This window comes from Equus quagga, chromosome 7 (assembly GCF_021613505.1).
Source record: "Equus quagga isolate Etosha38 chromosome 7, UCLA_HA_Equagga_1.0, whole genome shotgun sequence".
Classification (NCBI taxonomy): Eukaryota; Metazoa; Chordata; class Mammalia; order Perissodactyla; family Equidae; genus Equus; species Equus quagga.
The window spans coordinates 47,717,746-47,734,254 of NC_060273.1; the positions used below are offsets into that span (position 1 = coordinate 47,717,746).

Here is a 16,509-nt window from a genome sequence, read left to right on the forward strand (position 1 = left end):
TTGTCTCTAGCCAGCGTGAAACACCACCTAGCAGTGACCATCACGTGCTGGTTACCACGTACACACTGTACCACTAGCAACTGTCCCATGTGCCTCTGCCAAGAGACTGCAGGCTCCTGGAGGCAAGGGCAAGCTGGAGCTGCCCGCCTGCAGCCAGGGCCACCTGAGTGCCGCCAGCAGATGGGGGATGAATGAATGAACAGATGAGCGGGTGGGTGGAGGTACCATAGCAGAACTACGCTTTGGAGAACTCCGGGTTCCCAGCCAGGGTGGCGACCACTCCTATCAGTCATTCCTATCCCATCTCATCTGTCCTATTTCCAAACATATCCTGGTCCTACCACTTCCCTGTCCGTATCCTCTGGCCCTCACCCACTCCCACCTCTCCAGCACCCCAGGCTCCCGAGCCTCTAGGGCAGCTGGTACCAAACCTGGAACACCGTTCCCCTGGAGCTTTGCAGAGATGGTACCCCCTCCCCTGGCCACCCTATTAAGGGGACCCTTTTCCCAGGCCCCCTGGCTGTTGCACCTAGCCCGTCACTCTTACTTTCTTCATCGCATCTATTACTAACCCAAATGCTCATTTGCTTACTTGGTTGTCCCCCGTGCGAGAACGCAGCTCAAGGGTGGGACCCTGCCCTCCTCCCCCTCCATCACCCCAACTGGGTGCTCTGGATCCAAGCTTCTCCCAGATGGAGCAGAAGGGAGGATAACTCACCAAGAGGGGTCAGCTATGGGGGCCTCCTCCCGCTGCGTGCTCTGGGGAACTCCCTCCCCTGCATGAGCTGCAGCTTCATCAGGAAAAGGATCTCCACCTCACAAGGGGAGAGGTTTGACAGGAAATGAAATCAGAAAAGGAGAGACACATGTGCAGCATTGTGAGCCGCATTTATTGTCAGGCGTAGACACCGCCCACGCCGGTGCCTGTCAGGAACCCCAGGACACTGTCCCGCCTGTGTCTGGGAGCCACAGCGCCAAGTGCGTGCCCCACACACTGCCCCTGCAGCAGCTCCCGGCATCCCTGAATGGCAGAGCAGCCAGGGCCCTGCGGGTGACTGTCCCAAAGGGACCTATGGGGCACAGGGGCCAAAGCGGGGCCCCAAGCCTGTCGTTCAGCTTGCAGCGTTTTAAAATTTTTTTAATTAGTTGCCAACAACTTAAAAATCAGGACATCTCACATAAAAATCTGGATTTCTGGTTTCTCCAGATTTCTGGCATTAGCCCGCATTCTCACTTTACAGCAATTAGCTACAATTCAATGACAGCCACCAACTTCAGGTGGGGACCTGTGCTTTGCCACAGTCCCCACCACACCCTATTGTCTCTCAAGGCCAGTTGCCATTACAACTTGATTGTGCAGATACTTCTCTTGTCCCAAAGCCATGTCTCTGTGTCCGTCTGCAGTAACAGCAGGAAAGTCAAAGTCGTACTGCAAAGGCCTCACAACTCAAAGGCCTACGTCATTCACTTCTATAACCTGCCTGGCCCCAAGGGCATCCGAGTTGGAGACTGGGAACTAGCTCCAACCCCTCGTCTCATCCACCAGGGGCAGCCCGGGGAGGGGTGCGTAGAGCCACTCCACACACAGCCCTTCACGCAGCTAGGAGGCAGAGCTGAGAGCAGCAGTCATACTCCAAGTCTGGGCCGGTGCGCTCCTTTAGAAGTCTTCCAGCTCCCCAAAGCCCAGAGCACCGGCAGTACCAGGAGGGCCGCAGCAGGCGCCCGGCCCACCGAGCCAGACCAGGAAAGCTGTGCTGGCGCGCCCTCTGGTGGCCAGGAGGCAGTGCTGCAGGCCACCAGGAAGACAGTTCCAAGCTAGGGCCGAGGAGTCAACCATCGATGGCCCCCAAATCAGTCTCCTCCCAACCCCAGGGGTGCCAAGCTCTGGGCTTCCAGTTGCTTCCTTCCAAAAGCCTTCCTGATGTCTATCCCACCCCTCAGCCACAGTCTTGGGCACACAGGCAGCCTCTCAGTCCCTAGGAGGGCCAGACCCCTCCCAGGCTGCCTCTTCAGCACAGGGTCCAGCCTCCCATTCTTCACATCCCTGGGCCTCACCCCGGGCTTGGCCCACAGCAGCCCCACAGTGTCGACAGGGAATAACCCTACAGAGGCGTGGGAGGCCAACCCCAGGCTACCAGGTCAGGCACCGCACTCAGGGGAGCAGAATGAGCCAGGGTGCCTCAGGCAACAGGAAGCGCGTGTCCCAGGAGACGTTGTCACTGAAGAGCCACTGTGGCCAGATGGCCAATCTTCACGAGAAGCCAGAGATCTGGACTTTCATGTGAAATAGACCAAGTGTTAAAGCTTGGCTTGAATGTATACACCACCCAGGCCGAGAACACGCGCTGGCAGGGTGGGCTGGGCCGGGCCCCAGGCGGAGAGCTCTGCCGAAGCCCTGCGCTGACAGAACCTCCGAGACGGTGGGTGGAAGCCAGTGCTTTCAAGGTTTTGTTTATTTGAGTAGTTTGTAGCCATCATCATGTTTGATCCTGAGAGGCAAGCAAGGGAGAGAAAATTCTTGGACCCATGTTAGAATCTGAGACGCTGAGGCCAAAGTGGGCTCCTGGCAGGGTCAAGGTCACGGCTAGTAGAGAAGAGAGTTACGAAGCTACATGTGGCTCTGTCCTGACAACAGCAGACCCCCAGCCCGCTCCACAGCCATGCACAGAGGAGTGTGTCCCAGCCTGCACCGTTCCTAGTCCCCTGGAGAGCCCACCACCCAACAGGAGCCGAGACAGTGGTTCCCTGTGCACACCCTACTGGCACGCCCACCCTCCATGCACACAGCTACAGGACAGGCAGCCCAGGCACAGGCACGCGGCCTTCTCTATGGGCGCACGGCACATCCACACGCGAGCCCCATGTGGGGCTCGGGTCCAAGCAGAAACACCTCCTGCAGCCCCACAGGCACAGTGGGGGCTCCCTGGGTAGGCCGAGCGGGTGGCCATGGCCAGCGTGGCAGCCTCACCAGTTGGCCTTCACTGCCTTGATGTCGCTCACGAGGTTCTGGGCCAGGCAGATACCGAAGATCTGTAGGACAGAGGGCAGGCAACGGAGAGGCTGCCAGTGGGGCAGGAGGGCCCAGGGCAGGGTGGGGCAGGCAGGGCCGCGGCAGTACCTGGAGGAGGGCGATGCCCACAAAGACCCCAGCCACGACGATCAGGTTGTCCTGCAGCCACTTCTCGAACTGGCCCACGCAGCCTTTGGTGTGGATAGAGCCCTGCTGCTCCAGCTCCTGGGAACACACAGGCACCAGGCTTGGCGCGCCTGCCCCTGCGGGCCTCGTCTCAGTCCAGCACGCGAAGCTCAGCCCACCCGGAGGCCCCACACCTCAGCACCTGCTGCCTGGAGCTCTAGCACAGGCCTTTGCGTGGCTGGCTCTTTCTCATCACTGGGGTCTCAGCACAGACGCCCCCTCCTCGTGGCTGACCTCCTAGCCCCAACCCCATCACCTTTATTTCATTCTCTTCCAAGCTCTTAGCTGAAAACGTTACATGACTGTTCACATTTACTTATCAGTGTCTTTCTCCCTCCACTGGAGTGGGAGCTCCTTGCGGGCAGGGCCTCTGTCTGTCTGTTTCTCATTAGATGAATCCCCAGTGTCTAAGGCAATGCCGGGCACCCAGGGGATGGGCAACAGAATTGGAATGAGCACATGCACACATCCCCGTACCCACAGTCGCTGCCCCGTGTTTGGCAGTACTGAGCCCTATGTGCCTCATTGGTCCCTGGGACTCGACACTCCCTCCCCACAGAATCCCCAAGGCCTTTCAGAGGAGCTTATGGGAGGTCCCCTTCCCATTCCAGCACCCCCAGCAGCCCCCAGCCCTGTTCCCGCCCCTCTCACCAGTTTGAGCCGGACATCGTAGCCGCACTGGGTGTTGAGGACATCTTCCTAAGGAGAAACAGGCCAACGAGCAGCTTGGTGAGGGGCGCCCAGCACTAGAATGGTTCCTGCTTCTCAGGGGAAGCAGACAGAACCGCGGATTCCGCCACGCCCACTGCTCCTAAGCAAGGCTTGCTGAGGCCCATGCGCCTCTTCCCCTGGCACCTGGACACATGGCTGCACACGCCAGCTTGAGCTGCCTCCTGTTTAGGAATCCTGCCTGCTTGAGTTTTCTAAGAACGGGAAGAAACCTGGCCCTCAGTGTCCCGGGTGAACCGTGCCAGGAGGGATGTCACGGTGAGAAGCTGCTGCTCTGAAGAAAGCCACAAAAGGATCAGAACCTTCACCCCCTGCCACCCCAGCATGATGGCCCAGCGGCGTGGCAGCTGACTGTGGCCTAGGCAGCCCCTGCCTCATACACTCACGACTGAGGGAGGCACCCAGTCCTCGGCCCCCAGACAATGTCAAGGCTGGCCAGGAGCAGACCCTGCCTGGAGCCGCACTGAGCTGGGAACACAGGGTGCGTGAGCCCTCTGGGCCAGGCCCTGTGCCCCGGGGCCCTGCATTTCCATCTCACTACCATCAAGGAGACAGGTTTTGCTGAAGAGGCACGGCCCCCACCCCAGCAGGCCTCAGTGCTGCCCATGGACGCAAACTTCCCAGCTTGGCAGGCACACCCATGTAAAATGATCTCCCCCAGACACCCAGGGCGCCCAGAGCGGGCTGAGCTGAGCGAGCCCTGGGGTGGGTTTTCCCAGGCTGGAACTGCACACTGCAATGCCCTCACCCCTCCTCATCAGACCCCACTCACCGCAGGGTCCCTGACGCAGCAAGAGAAGGGCACCCCGCAGCGCTCCCGGCTCGGGTTCAAGTCAGTGCAGTTGAAGTAGATATTGAGGTTCCAGTCGTTGGGCCCTCGGGCTCCGCAGCAAGACCACTAGAGGGCGGGAGGAGAGCCGTAGGTGAGCCAGGCCCACCCAGGAGACCCATCCTGTTTGGGGGCAGGCCCAGGCTGCAGGGACACAGGGCTGGGCTGGGAGGGGTCCTAGAAGCAGTTAGGCAGGTGGGCACCTCCCCACCGCACCCCCAGGAGACAGGCGGGCCTGGGCGCAGGGCCATCAGAGCAGCTCTGAGCGTCTGCCTGGGCTGGATAGGCAGTGGAAAGGGGGAGTCCCCCCCTCCCCCGATCTCCAGACCTGTCCCTCTAACACAAGAGTGGCAGAAAAAGGGGAAGCAAGCATGTTGGTCCAAGACTGGCTTCCTCCAGGCCACGCTGAGGAGCAGGGGTCTTGCCAAACGCGGCGGGGAAAGGCGCCACTGAACCCCAGATCTGTGCTGGGTCTCCCCACACCTGCCCCAGAGTTCACGGAGACCTTCTCCCCTCTCCGCAGGGACAGGAGGGCAATTCTGCCGCCCTCAGAACCCTCCCATTCCACTTCACAACTGCTGCTGTCAGCACCCAGCCCCATCCCCCCGTCCAGAACATCGTGGGCCACCTCCCAAGGTGGGACAATGGCAAGTGGGGCGGTGATAAAGCAAGGAGCTCATGATTGAGTGGAGGAGAGAGGAGCACGTAGCCTTAACTCGCTGATGCGGCACAGGCTGCTGGAAAGCCGGCCCTTGAGGAGCCAGCCCAGTGGTGAACTCAGGTAGGCCCCCTGGGCTGAGTCGGGGGCGTGAGGAAGGGCCGTGTGGCTCTGTGCACGGGTCCCAGCACACAGCCTGGCCTCTGCCTGCCTCCTCATGCCCTGCTCAGCACCTGCTACTTCACAGCCCCACTCCTCTCCTCCTCCAAGGTCGCCCCCTGAGGCCTTCCCTTCCCCACCCTTCCTCATTTCAGCCCTAACCACAATTTATAATTTTACACACACACATTTGTTTACCATCTATCTCCTTCCCCAGACTGCCATCCCAGTGAGGCCTCAGCATTTTTCACCACTGAATCCCTAGCAGTGGCCCAGGGCCTGGCACGTGATGGGCCTGTAACAATTCTGTGTTGGAAGAACAAATAAATCCCATCCTAGCCTCCCGGCTATGTCTGCTTCCACCCTGGGCTGAGACCTCCTCAAAGCAGGCACCGGCTCTGCTCCATCTCTGGACCCCAGAGCAGACTCTCGGGGTGGATGATGTCAAAGGCATGTGACTGTGTACGTGGGTGTGACTGGGTGTGACTGAGGGCGTGAGTGGGAGAGACTGTGCAGGCGGGAGGTGTCTAGCACGTCATGAACTGTTCACTGACTGCTTTTTCACACGGGTTAGGTTTGCAAGCTTCAGGGCAGAGCTTCCGTCGGGGGTCTCAAACTCTAATATGTTCAGAGGCCAAATAAATGATATAAACAAGAGAAGGGGGCTGACAGGTGTAATAAAATACAGTGGCGGGGACGGTGGCAAGCAGAGAGCCCTTGTGCCAGCAAAGGAGACAGTGGCAATGCAGCCCTGGCCAACACTGTGGGCCCAGGGTTTAGTAGAGGGGAAATCTATATTTTTAACCCAAATTTCCTCCTGTAAGTGTGTTATATGCCCCGGCCTAGGATTCTAGTGCGGAGCCTCTGGCTTCTCTTCCCCAATCCCGTGTCCCTGCAGGGCTAGGCACATGCTGACCCGCAGGGATCACCAGGAGCTGGCTTCCCCTTGGACAAGGGGACTCCTGGCTCTCTTCCCTGGGGTCTGCCTGGCCTAGGTTGGCCAGGGAATGGTCCCAAGAGGGACCTTGCTCCATCACTCATCTGCCTAGCAGGTGCTTCCTGCACACGGCCCCTGCTGGACGCTAGACTCACGTATTCCTGAGCAAAGTCAATGAGGTTCTGGAGGTCAATGTCGTCCCGATAGGCCTTGACGTTGTTGTTGATGAAGAGGTTGAGCTGGTCTCGAATCCAGTCCTTGAAGACAAAGGCCAGGATCCCTGTCGCCAGCTCCAGGAAGAAGATGAGGCCAAGGAACACGGAGAACTGGGGTTGGGGGCATACAGACACAGGGGTCAAAGACACAGGGCTTGAGGGTGCCACGGGACAGAGTGGACCCCAAGACAGCCCAATTCCCACTTTCGATTGTGTTACTATTATTTTATGGTGGTAAGAACATGCTGCTCTCACCTACCCATCCATTCCCCTTCCTCTGCTATTCACCCCGTTTTCTTCAAGAAACCACCCTCCACACATATTCAGTTTACGTGATTCAAACGCAGACACCACCACCTCTTTCCTCATTCCCAGAGAGACAGCTGAGCATGCGCAGGACCCCACCAATGAGAGCACTCCCCCCCCCCCCGGCCTCCCCGCCCCCGCCCGCGGGGGCCGCAGGGATTGGTCCAGAGCTGGCCAATCAGAACCAAGGAGATGCAATTAAAGGACTCGGCAGAAGAAGGGTCGGGAAGAGGAAGCATCCGGGAAAAGGGAGCATCCGCCTCTAGGAGGACTTCCTAGGAGGGAAGCGTGAACCCAGCACCCGCCCGTTCCTGGGCATCCTTCCACCACGATGGAGCCAACCCAAAGGGACAGAGCTAACAAACAGAGACCAGGCCAAGTGACACAATGGTGGACCCAAAGGTACCAGTGGCCAGTACACCCCTGGGCTTTTCTTAATGAGCCATAAATACCCTTCTATGCTTAGGCCACTGGGTTTCAATCACTTAGAACAGAAAAGATCCTATAAATACAGATAATACGAATCTGATTATTGTTATAATAACATAATAATAAAAGTACCCATTATTAAGCACAAACTATATGCAAGAAGTGGTTGGGAGGAAGTTGGGGTCCCCAGTGGATCTAGGCGGTGGGTGGGTGGGTGAGGGGGGCACTCACAAACTTGAGCAGGAAGGTGTTCTCCCGGAGAGCCCCTATGCAGCCGGCAAAGCCCAGCACGGACATGATGCCTCCCACTACTACAAACAGCCACACGGGGTCAAGGCCTCCCAGATCTGTCAGCGCCGAGAGGTTGGAGAGAACGCCCTGTGCCGGGAGGAGCAGAGGCAAGTGGGCGGGCTGACCTCCCCCCACTGCAACCCATGGCAGCCCCACACCCTATCCCACCATCTTACCTTCTCACCCCAGGCCCAGAGGCCGATGGCCAGAAACAGGGCTCCCAGCACCTGCAGAAGCAGCAGCAAAGAGCTGAGGGTGAGGCACCAACAGCCCTCCCCACTCCCAACAGAGCCCCCTCCCCACTAGTGCTCAGGGTCTTCAGGAAGCCAGGGGGAGAGAGAGGAAGAGGGGACAGGGCTGTAAATGGGATCCAGGGTCCTTTCCATCTTCCCAAGAACACATCCCAGTGCTCCTTCCCCACAGAACACCGCCTGGAAGACTGAACCCTCCCTAGCCCTGGGATGGACATCAGGGGCCCTTCCTGGAACTCAGAACTAGAGCAGAGGGTGGCTGAGACACTCCCTCCGAGCAGCAGCAGCAGTGTCCTGAGCCTCTGCTCCCACCCCACGCCCATGCTGAGTTCTGGGCTCCTACCTCCTTTCTGCCCCCTCCCAAATCCAGCCCTCCTACCCTACAACTGTGCCCACCACCCCACCTCCACCCCCCATTTCAACCTCCCTCTGCCAGAGTCCAACCAAAGACCCCTGAATGACAAGGAACCTCGATGCACAGCAGGATCCAGCTGAGGGCCCCAGCCTGGGCCAGTGGCTGTGTCCTAGAAAACATCTGGCCACAGCTCTGCCTAGGCCTTCTAGACACCACCCACCATCCTGCCTTAATTCCTTACTGGGATGAGCCCTGGAGGTCAAGGCCGCTGCCTGACCCTGGGCAGACTCTTGGATATCCAGTCTCAGAGGAAAAGCCCCCCTCCTGCTCTGCAGCCCTCCCCTACCCACCTGCTTTCTCTGTAGGCTGCTTCCCCTCAGCACACAGCCTTGGTCAGCTCTGGTCACCTGCACCCATGCCCACCCACTTTCATCCCTTCCCTGCTTGGATCCCAGGCTCCTCCCACTGCTGTACTCTTTCTCTAGAAATGTCTTTTCTTCCCTCCTCCACACTGGATCTGGGATGTGAAACCAAACATCACTTCTCCTGCCTCATCCCATCTGAGCCTTTAAACAGGTGACCAACCACCACTTTCTCCTTCCTGAGCCTCTCCATGGTTAACTCAGTACCATTCCTTCCCCCTGCCGCTTCTCAGCCTCCCTCCCAGGACACACTTCACCTGCCCCGCGCACATGCCCGCCCCCCAGGTTCCGCCCTCAGCCTCCTGCCCTTCCTCCTCCTCCTCGCACTCATTTTCCACTCCATCATGACACTGGCATCTCCCGGATGTCCACCCAAACCTCTCCCTGGCTCCAAACCCCTATGTCCACCTGCCTCTGCAAACCCCTCCATGCCCCAGGCTCTGTTCCACGTGCTGGGAATAGATCAGCGAATAGCACAGATGAGCTCTCAGCCCTCACGGAGTTTACACTCCAGTGTGGGAAACCTACAGTGAGCCAACGAGGTAATTTCAGACTCCAACAGATCCTTGCAAGAAAATCCAACAGGATGATGCAATGGGGAGGGCCCAGGGGCGGTGGGGCTGCTTTACAGAGGGTGTTAGGAAAGTGGTGACATTTTAGCTGAGGTTTGAAGGATGAAAAGCTGGAGCGAGGAGACGAGAATTCAGGCAGAGAGACCACAGGCAGAGACCATGAGGTAAGATCATGTTTGGTGGTGCAAGGGATAAACTGAGGGCTGCAGGGCTAGACCCTATGGGGCGCTGGAGGCCGTGGGGAGGAGTCTGGGCCATATTCTAATGAGTGAGAAACCACCAGTTCTCACTGATTCTGTGCAGGCCAACACCAGGGTCTGCTTTACATTAAAACAAAAAAAACCTCTGACCTGTTTCCTAGGCACCTCCCGCAGGCCACCTTTACCCAAACCTGAAACCCTCCCTCTGCCCCGCAAGTGGCCCAGTCCTGTCAATTCAGCCTCAAAACTCCCCCTGGAGCCTTCCTCACCTCCCCCCTCCCCCAGCTTGCCCCAGCCCTCCTCCCTGGTCTCCTCACCTCCAAGCCCTGCCTCTCATCCACCCTCCCCACAGCAGCCAGACAGATCTGCTAGAACAGACCCACCACCTCCCACTGAAGCCCTCCTTGCTCCACACTGCCCTCAACATAAAACTCCAATTCTCGGCTCCAGCCCCGGGGGCCTTCCGTGCTCCAGTTCCCCACCTCCAGTCCCCTGCCTAGGGGGCCCTGGAACAAGCCTAAGTCTCTCATGCCTGTCTCCGCTTGGCATTCCGGGGCTCCCTCTGCTCAGTGCTCTCTGCCTCACCTCCACCCACTGCCCACTAGGCTGTCACTTTGACTCTGTACTTACTGGCTGCATGACTAGGTTAAATGACTTAACCTCTCTGTGCCTGTTCCCTCATCTGTAAAATGTGGATAATAATAACGTAGATTCGAGAATACAATAAATTAGAATTCATTTAATCTGCCTAACAACCCTGAGGGCCAGGCTTCACCATCACCCCCTCCCAGGCCGGGAAGCTGAGGCCCAGAGAGAAGTGACTTGCTCTCAGTCTTACAGCCAGGCCTGCTCCGCCCAGGCCTCCAGACTTCCCCACACACTCCAGAGCTAAGCACCGCTGGGGCCAAAGGACACCCACGCACGGGTGGCTGCATGGTCAGCACGTGGGGAGAGGGCACTGCCACTGAGGTCTGCTTAACAAAAATGAATAGGCCTGGCATTTTGACCCAAGACGGCAGAAGCAGAGACTGCAGAGGCAGCATGCAGCCCTGGAGAGATGGGATGGGGGAGGGAGAAGAGAAAGATGACTTGGCAGGGCCCAGGGGCACAGATGCCACCCCAGGAGGGGCACCACCAGCTCCCTTCCCCAGTCAGGGGCAGCCGGCCCCAGCCTCGGTTTTGTCAGCTGTGGAATGTCGAATTCTGTTCCCCTGGGCCAGCTCCCGGCCTCTCAGCAGGGGAGATCCCCTGCCCCCGCTGAAGACTAGGGCTATTGGTCCCCCGGCCAGAAGCCTCTTAGTATGGGCCTGGGAGGCAGGGCTTTGACCCACCCTACTTTGCAGGAGCTTAAAGTGAGGCAGCAGGACCAGGTGCCGGAGGGGCAAAGGGACGGGCGAGCGGACGCAGCCCTTCCCCTCGTGGCACTTTCCTCCCTATGGGGGAAACCAAACCCTACGGGTGTTGGGTGGGGCTCCGCGCGCACCCCACAACCCAGAGTAGCAAGGGGGCTGGGCGGAAGAGGAGGCGACCTGCACCAAGCGTGTCCCAGGGGCCTTCAAGGAAACGCCTCCCCTTCCTCCGCCGGGCCCAGAGAAGACAGGCGACTCCGCTTCTCCACCGCACCCCGTGCCATCCCCCTGCAATCCGGGCCTCTCTGTAGTTCTCGTGGGTGGTCCTGGGGTGGGCGGGAGGAATGGGGGCACGATCCCAAGCCCTGCTGGCAGGAGTGGTCTCCCCGTAGGAGGGGACTGAACCTCATTCTCCTGCCACTGCTAGCACCGGGCCCGGAACCCACCCCGCGCTCACCCAGAAGACAATGTTGAAGCCAAACAGGAAGTATTTCCCGCAGCAGCCGACCTCGGGTTCCTGGAAGTGCTGGTGCTTGCCGGGCATGGTGAGCGGCCGCCCGCCGGCCCGGGAACCGGAGCCGGCGGCCGGGCTCAGCCCTCCGCGGGCCGCCCTGGGCTAGCGCCGCCCGGGGCCTAGCCCGGCGGCTGCGGCTTCATGGCCGCGGCCACACAGAGCGCCCGTCGGGCCCCGCCCACCCCTCAGGGACCGCCCCCGGCGCCCGGACCGCCCCGCTCCGCGCCAGCGGGGTCCCGTCGGAGCCGCACCGCCTCCAGGCCTGGCTCCGCCCCCGCCAACTCCGCCCCCTCGGAGCCCCGCCTCTGTGCCGGGCTCCGCCCCTACCCTAGGCTCCGCCCCCTAGTAGCCCCGCCTCCGGGCGTGGCTCCGCCCCTGCCCTAGGCTCCGTGCCCTGCGCAGGCAGCTGCCCCGAGCTGCCCAGGATGGCTTGGACTCGCCTGAGACGCTTGCTGATGGCCCCGCAAACCACAGGCACCAAGGACTCCGGTTCCCCTCAGCCCGCAAAGCTCAGTACCAGCGCCACCCTGTCCCCGGCCTTGCTGTCGGAACCCATCCCTGAAGAGGAGTAACCACTGAGCTGGTGAGCGGATGGAGATGGTGATTCGGCTCGTGTTTTTCACACACGTGCAGGACACTTTAATACAGTGCAGTCGAGTCAGTTGTGTGTTTCACTCAAAAGAAATCCAGCCCTACCTATCCTGGCTCGCACTCAGGCCGGATGACACCTGGGTCTTACGGGTGCCATGCCCGCTGCTCCTTGCCCCTTCAGTTTGGGCAGAGGCAGATACCCCACACCCTGGCTCACACCACTTTGGTGGTTGAAGCCCTCCAGTCTTACCCCTCTCCGCATACCAGCTTGGGCCCTGAGTCTTGGAAACTGGGAGTCTCACATGAGTCCCTCCAAGGCAGGACAGGAGCAGATCAAGATTTTGGGGGCCTGAATCTTACTCAATTTTAGAGCCCTCCTTAAAAACCACTCCAATTTTGTTCAAAGTGAGTATTTATTTAGAACAGGAATAAAGGAGCTAAGTTAACCCACCTCTAGCAGAACCATGGTGAGGGCTGACCACCACTGTCCTCCTCCCCTTGGTGAGCCCCCTCCACCCACCTCTGGTTCAGCCTAGCCCGAAGGCAGGCAAGGCCCAGACCCCGGCCACAGCTGAGGAAAGGGCGAGAGCTCCAGCCCCCACATATCCCTCTGTGAGACCACATTCGCCTCTCACCCTCCAGCCCTTGGGGTGTGGGGTCACCACACTCCAGGAAGGGATGGGGGACAGGCTGGGCTCTTAGGACACAAATCCACAGAGAGGCAACCCACAAAGGTTTATAAGCAGAGTGATCACAAAGAGGAAATGTCCCCCACTCCTGTCCCTGCACTCCAGCTCTCAGTGTCGGTGGCCTTGACCCCCCCCCCCCGCCCAATAGAAGAGTCTGGCCCTCAGGCCCCCTAGCCCACTTAGGAGTAAGTGCTGGATCAGAGGATTCTCTCCTGTCATCTTTCCACCTGCGGTTGAGCTCTCCTTCCCAGCATGACTCACCTCACCCACTCACCCACCCCGGAGTGAGACAAGGAAACCCAGAGGTGTCCTCCCCTTTCTGCTGCCCCAAGTCCCCAGGCTGGCCCCTCCCCCAGAGCTGCCCCTAGGCCTGGCCCCCAATCATGTTAAAGAGCATTCATATTCACTCCAGGAAGGTGAGAACCGGGTGATCTGCCCTCCAGTCCTGCCCAGCATCAGCAGGGTAGCCTAGCACCCCCTCCACACACACACACACACACACACAGACAGCAGGGAGAGGCTCAGGGACGCTGTATGGGGAGTGGTGCCAAGGCCCCTCACACCACAAACTTGTTCTTGGCTAGGGAGTTGCTCTTGGTGGCTGTGTCTGCGTGGGCCTGGTACCCGATGATGGTCTTTGCGGAGAGGCCCAGGCGCTCTTTGTAGACACGCCTGAGGTGAGTGGGAGAGGAAGTGAGACAGCAGTCAGCAGCGGGTCCTGGAGATAACCCGGGACCCTGCGTCCTTTGCCCAGAGCTCCTACCCTGGTTCCAGCCAGTCACTCCTGTTTTGTAGTCTTACCCACATGTATACCCAAAACATGACTCTAAGGCAAAAGAAAAGTGTTCTGCTAGAAATAGTTTTAAATCTAGATTCCAAACCCTCTATACAGGTGGATAAGGAAGAAGCAGGAGATGGCATGGAGAGTTCCAGAGGTCTCGCTTGCAGGCCAAACCACCCCCCATTTCACCTTCTCCCTACAAGAGCCCCAGCCCCCACCCTGTGCCAGAGACGCCCCTTACCCAATGTGCAGCACGCCTGCCTGGTTCTCTGCCTCCCTCGTCCACACGGCAATCTTGTCCCCCTTGGTGCGGACGTTGACAACAGCGCCACACACCTCCCGGCTGTGCTCCTCAAAGCTCTCCCCAATCAGACACAGCAGCTGGGGCCAAAGAGGAGGATGATGATACCTTCAGCTGTGGCACACGGATTGCCATCCTTGAGGCTACTGCCTCCGGGGGACTCAGACCAGCCCTGCCCCCTCCCTTGGGGACCCTCCTCTCCCAGCTCCCACACTCACCGTCTCCAGCCACAGGCGGTCCAGCTCACTGTGGCGCTGCTGCTTGGCGAGGCTGACCAGCCAGCGGCCACCCCGCTTATTCCTGCTGTCTTCCCACATGGGCTGGATGCCATCCTGGGAGGTGGACGGCAAGTCAACTGCCTCCCTCTGTTCAAAGGGAAGTGGAGGCCCAACCACCTTCCCAGGGCCTGCTCCAGCCCCTCCACAGGCCTCCACAGGCCCAGGTCTCTTGTGCCTCCATCCCCTCTGTACAACGGGTTCCACCACCAGCCATTCAGCCCCCCAGCCCCTTCTCTGAGCTCCCGCAGGCCCAAGCCTCAACATGTGTCACCTTTTATAGGTTTGCATATGTGTGTGTTTCTCTCCTTTACTGAACCAAGTTCCTTGTGACAAGCGTTCAAATGGGAGTGATCAAGGACACCTCTGGGTGTTCCTAGTGTAGGCAACGGCACATCCCAGGCTTGGCAGGGCACAAGTCACCTGGAGAAATCTTTAAACACTGATGTCAGGGCCCCACAGCACATACCTCTAGGGAGGGGCCTGGACGTTGATGACGAGTGTCCTGGGGCAGTTTGATGCCTGTCCCTAGTTAAGGAGCCAGGCCAGAAACCCGGGCTCCTTCCTCGTTCCCCCTTCTCCCCTCCCCTTCCAGACTCTTAAACATCCTCCAGGGTGCAGCTCAGACATAACACTGTCCAAGCTTCAGTACAGCATTTCCTCCCATCAGAAATCATATCTTTGCTCCAAGGGAGGCTGTCCTCGGCACCCCACCCCCAACCCCATGAGGGAGGATGCAGAAGCCGGGAAGAATCAGGCCCCTGGGCCGGGGGGGACAGCAGAGCTTACCTTGAACAGGGCATAGTCACAGCCAGAAGAGAGGTTACTGGCCAGCTGGATGTGGCTGTACATCCTGGAGAGAGCCCCCGCCCCAGGGTGAGGCCAGGCTTCTCAGGGCCTGCTTCCAGCCGGCCTCAGACCCCACTGCTTCCCACGCACCTTCCCACCTCCAAGCCTTTGCCTACACTGCTGCACCCTGCCTGGAATTCCATCCCTCCTGACCCAAAGCCTCCAGCCCCACCTCCTCTCTGGAGCCTTCCTGGCCCTCCAAGCCCGTGGGGTGGCTCTTAGACCCTGGGGCGGGCACCTCTCCAGCTGGAGCCCTGGGGCGCCTCACCCGCCCCTAGGGTTTGCACAGCGCCTTTCAGATTCCCTCACTTGTCACCCACAGACACTCTGAGGCAGCCTAATCCTCACTTTGTGGCCGAGACAAGCACAGAGAGGGGAAGGAACTTGCCCAGGGTTGCAAAGCATGGAGTGGCAGAGTAGGGTCTATTCCTTGCTTCTCCCACCTCCGGGCTCTCTCCCTAATCCTCAAGAAGGCTTCGGAGGGCCTGTGCCCCAATGCCCTCGCCACCTCCCACAGAACCCAGCAAGGCCCAGCCCTCAGCAAGCACTGCAGGCCCCGGGGAGTCCTGGGAAAGGTGTGTAGGAAGCAGCCCCCTGGAGGAGTCTGGGAAGGACCTCGAGCCCAGAGCCCCTGGCCCCGGCCTCCTTCATGAGGGGCAGACACTCACGCCCAGAAGTCTTCCACGGTGTCAAACTTGGTGACCAGATGGAGGTTGTCCTGCCAGGCCCGGCTGCGATCATTCTTGAAGAACCACAGAGCCCACCTGGGGGTAGGGGTGGCAGGAGAAAGTAGAGAGACCCTCACTCCCACCCCCAGCAGCACCTAGGCTGACAGGGAAGTCCTGCCCCTTCAAGGACAAACTGGCCCCCAAAGTGACTGGAGGCAGTTATCCTGAGGGGAGGAGTAGGGCGTGAACCCGGATTCTCGGCGGGGCTACGGCCAGAGGGGCCAACAGGGCGCAAGTCTTCGGCCAGCTCTGGCCTTTCCCAGACGAGGCCCTGGGGCCTGCCCTACCTGTTCTGCAGCGGGTGCAGCTCCGGCCCTGCCTCCGCGGGGCCCTCACCGCTGGCCTTCCTGCTCGGAGACCGCAGAGCCCGGGGAGAGCTCGGAGCCGCCTCTCCCATCGAAGCCTCCACTGCTGCCTCCTCTTCCTCTTCCTCTTTCTCCTTCTTCTCCCACTTTCGGATTCCACCCTTAGCCTCTCTGGCCTGACCAAAGAAAGGCGTCGGGGTGGGCTGTGAGCTCGGGCCTCGGCGCCCCAGCCCCGTCCCGTGCCGAGGAAGGGCTGGCGGGTGGACTCACAGGGCTGGCGGTAGCCATGTGGCTGTAGCTGAGCACCTAGCATCGGAGGAGAGGATGGGAGAGGTCCCCAGCTGCTGGCTTTTAACCTGCCAGCGCTCCGCCCCCGCCTGCCCAGGGCAGGGGAGGGGAGGAGCCCGTGTAGGGGAGGGGCTCAGAGGGGGAGGGCTTACCCTGTTCCCACCATCAGCAAGCCTTTAGTGAGCACCTTCTGCATGCAGGCCTGGGGCTGGGACCCAGCTGTGATCAGGCAGACCCAGCCCTGCCCACATGGTGCTGGCCACGTCGGGGCCAAGACACGAAAGTAAGGG

The 16,509-nt window shown here is 59.8% G+C and overlaps 2 protein-coding genes across 7 annotated transcripts; both read right to left on the bottom strand.

The window, feature by feature from the left end:
* Positions 1-863: 863 nt before the first annotated feature.
* Positions 864-11,613, bottom strand: TSPAN17 (tetraspanin 17). Of its 6 annotated transcripts, none has more exons than XR_006889493.1 (9): positions 11,356-11,613; positions 7,926-7,976; positions 7,690-7,836; positions 6,664-6,834; positions 4,698-4,823; positions 3,848-3,895; positions 3,119-3,273; positions 2,969-3,030; positions 864-2,489 (listed from the first exon to the last, which is right to left on the bottom strand). XR_006889493.1 is itself a non-coding variant. In XM_046667987.1 (9 exons), the coding sequence occupies exons 1-9, from the start codon at positions 11,440-11,442 to the stop codon at positions 2,453-2,455; spliced, it is 846 nt and encodes a 281-aa protein (XP_046523943.1). In that variant the 5' UTR covers positions 11,443-11,610; the 3' UTR covers positions 864-2,452. The 6 variants fall into 6 exon arrangements, 3 of the variants coding, with proteins under 3 accessions (XP_046523943.1, XP_046523942.1, XP_046523944.1); XR_006889494.1 differs by having other exon boundaries at positions 864-2,584; positions 3,119-3,267; positions 11,356-11,612; XR_006889492.1 differs by having other exon boundaries at positions 864-2,584; positions 11,356-11,612.
* Positions 11,614-12,445: 832 nt separating this feature from the next.
* On the bottom strand, positions 12,446-16,299 carry EIF4E1B (eukaryotic translation initiation factor 4E family member 1B). The gene is made up of 7 exons (XM_046667663.1): positions 16,202-16,299; positions 15,914-16,107; positions 15,567-15,662; positions 14,839-14,902; positions 13,993-14,106; positions 13,715-13,854; positions 12,446-13,364 (listed from the first exon to the last, which is right to left on the bottom strand). Exons 1-7 carry the CDS (start codon positions 16,217-16,219, stop codon positions 13,250-13,252), a joined length of 741 nt encoding a protein of 246 aa, XP_046523619.1. The 5' UTR covers positions 16,220-16,299; the 3' UTR covers positions 12,446-13,249.
* Between the last annotated feature and the right edge of the window lie 210 nt (positions 16,300-16,509).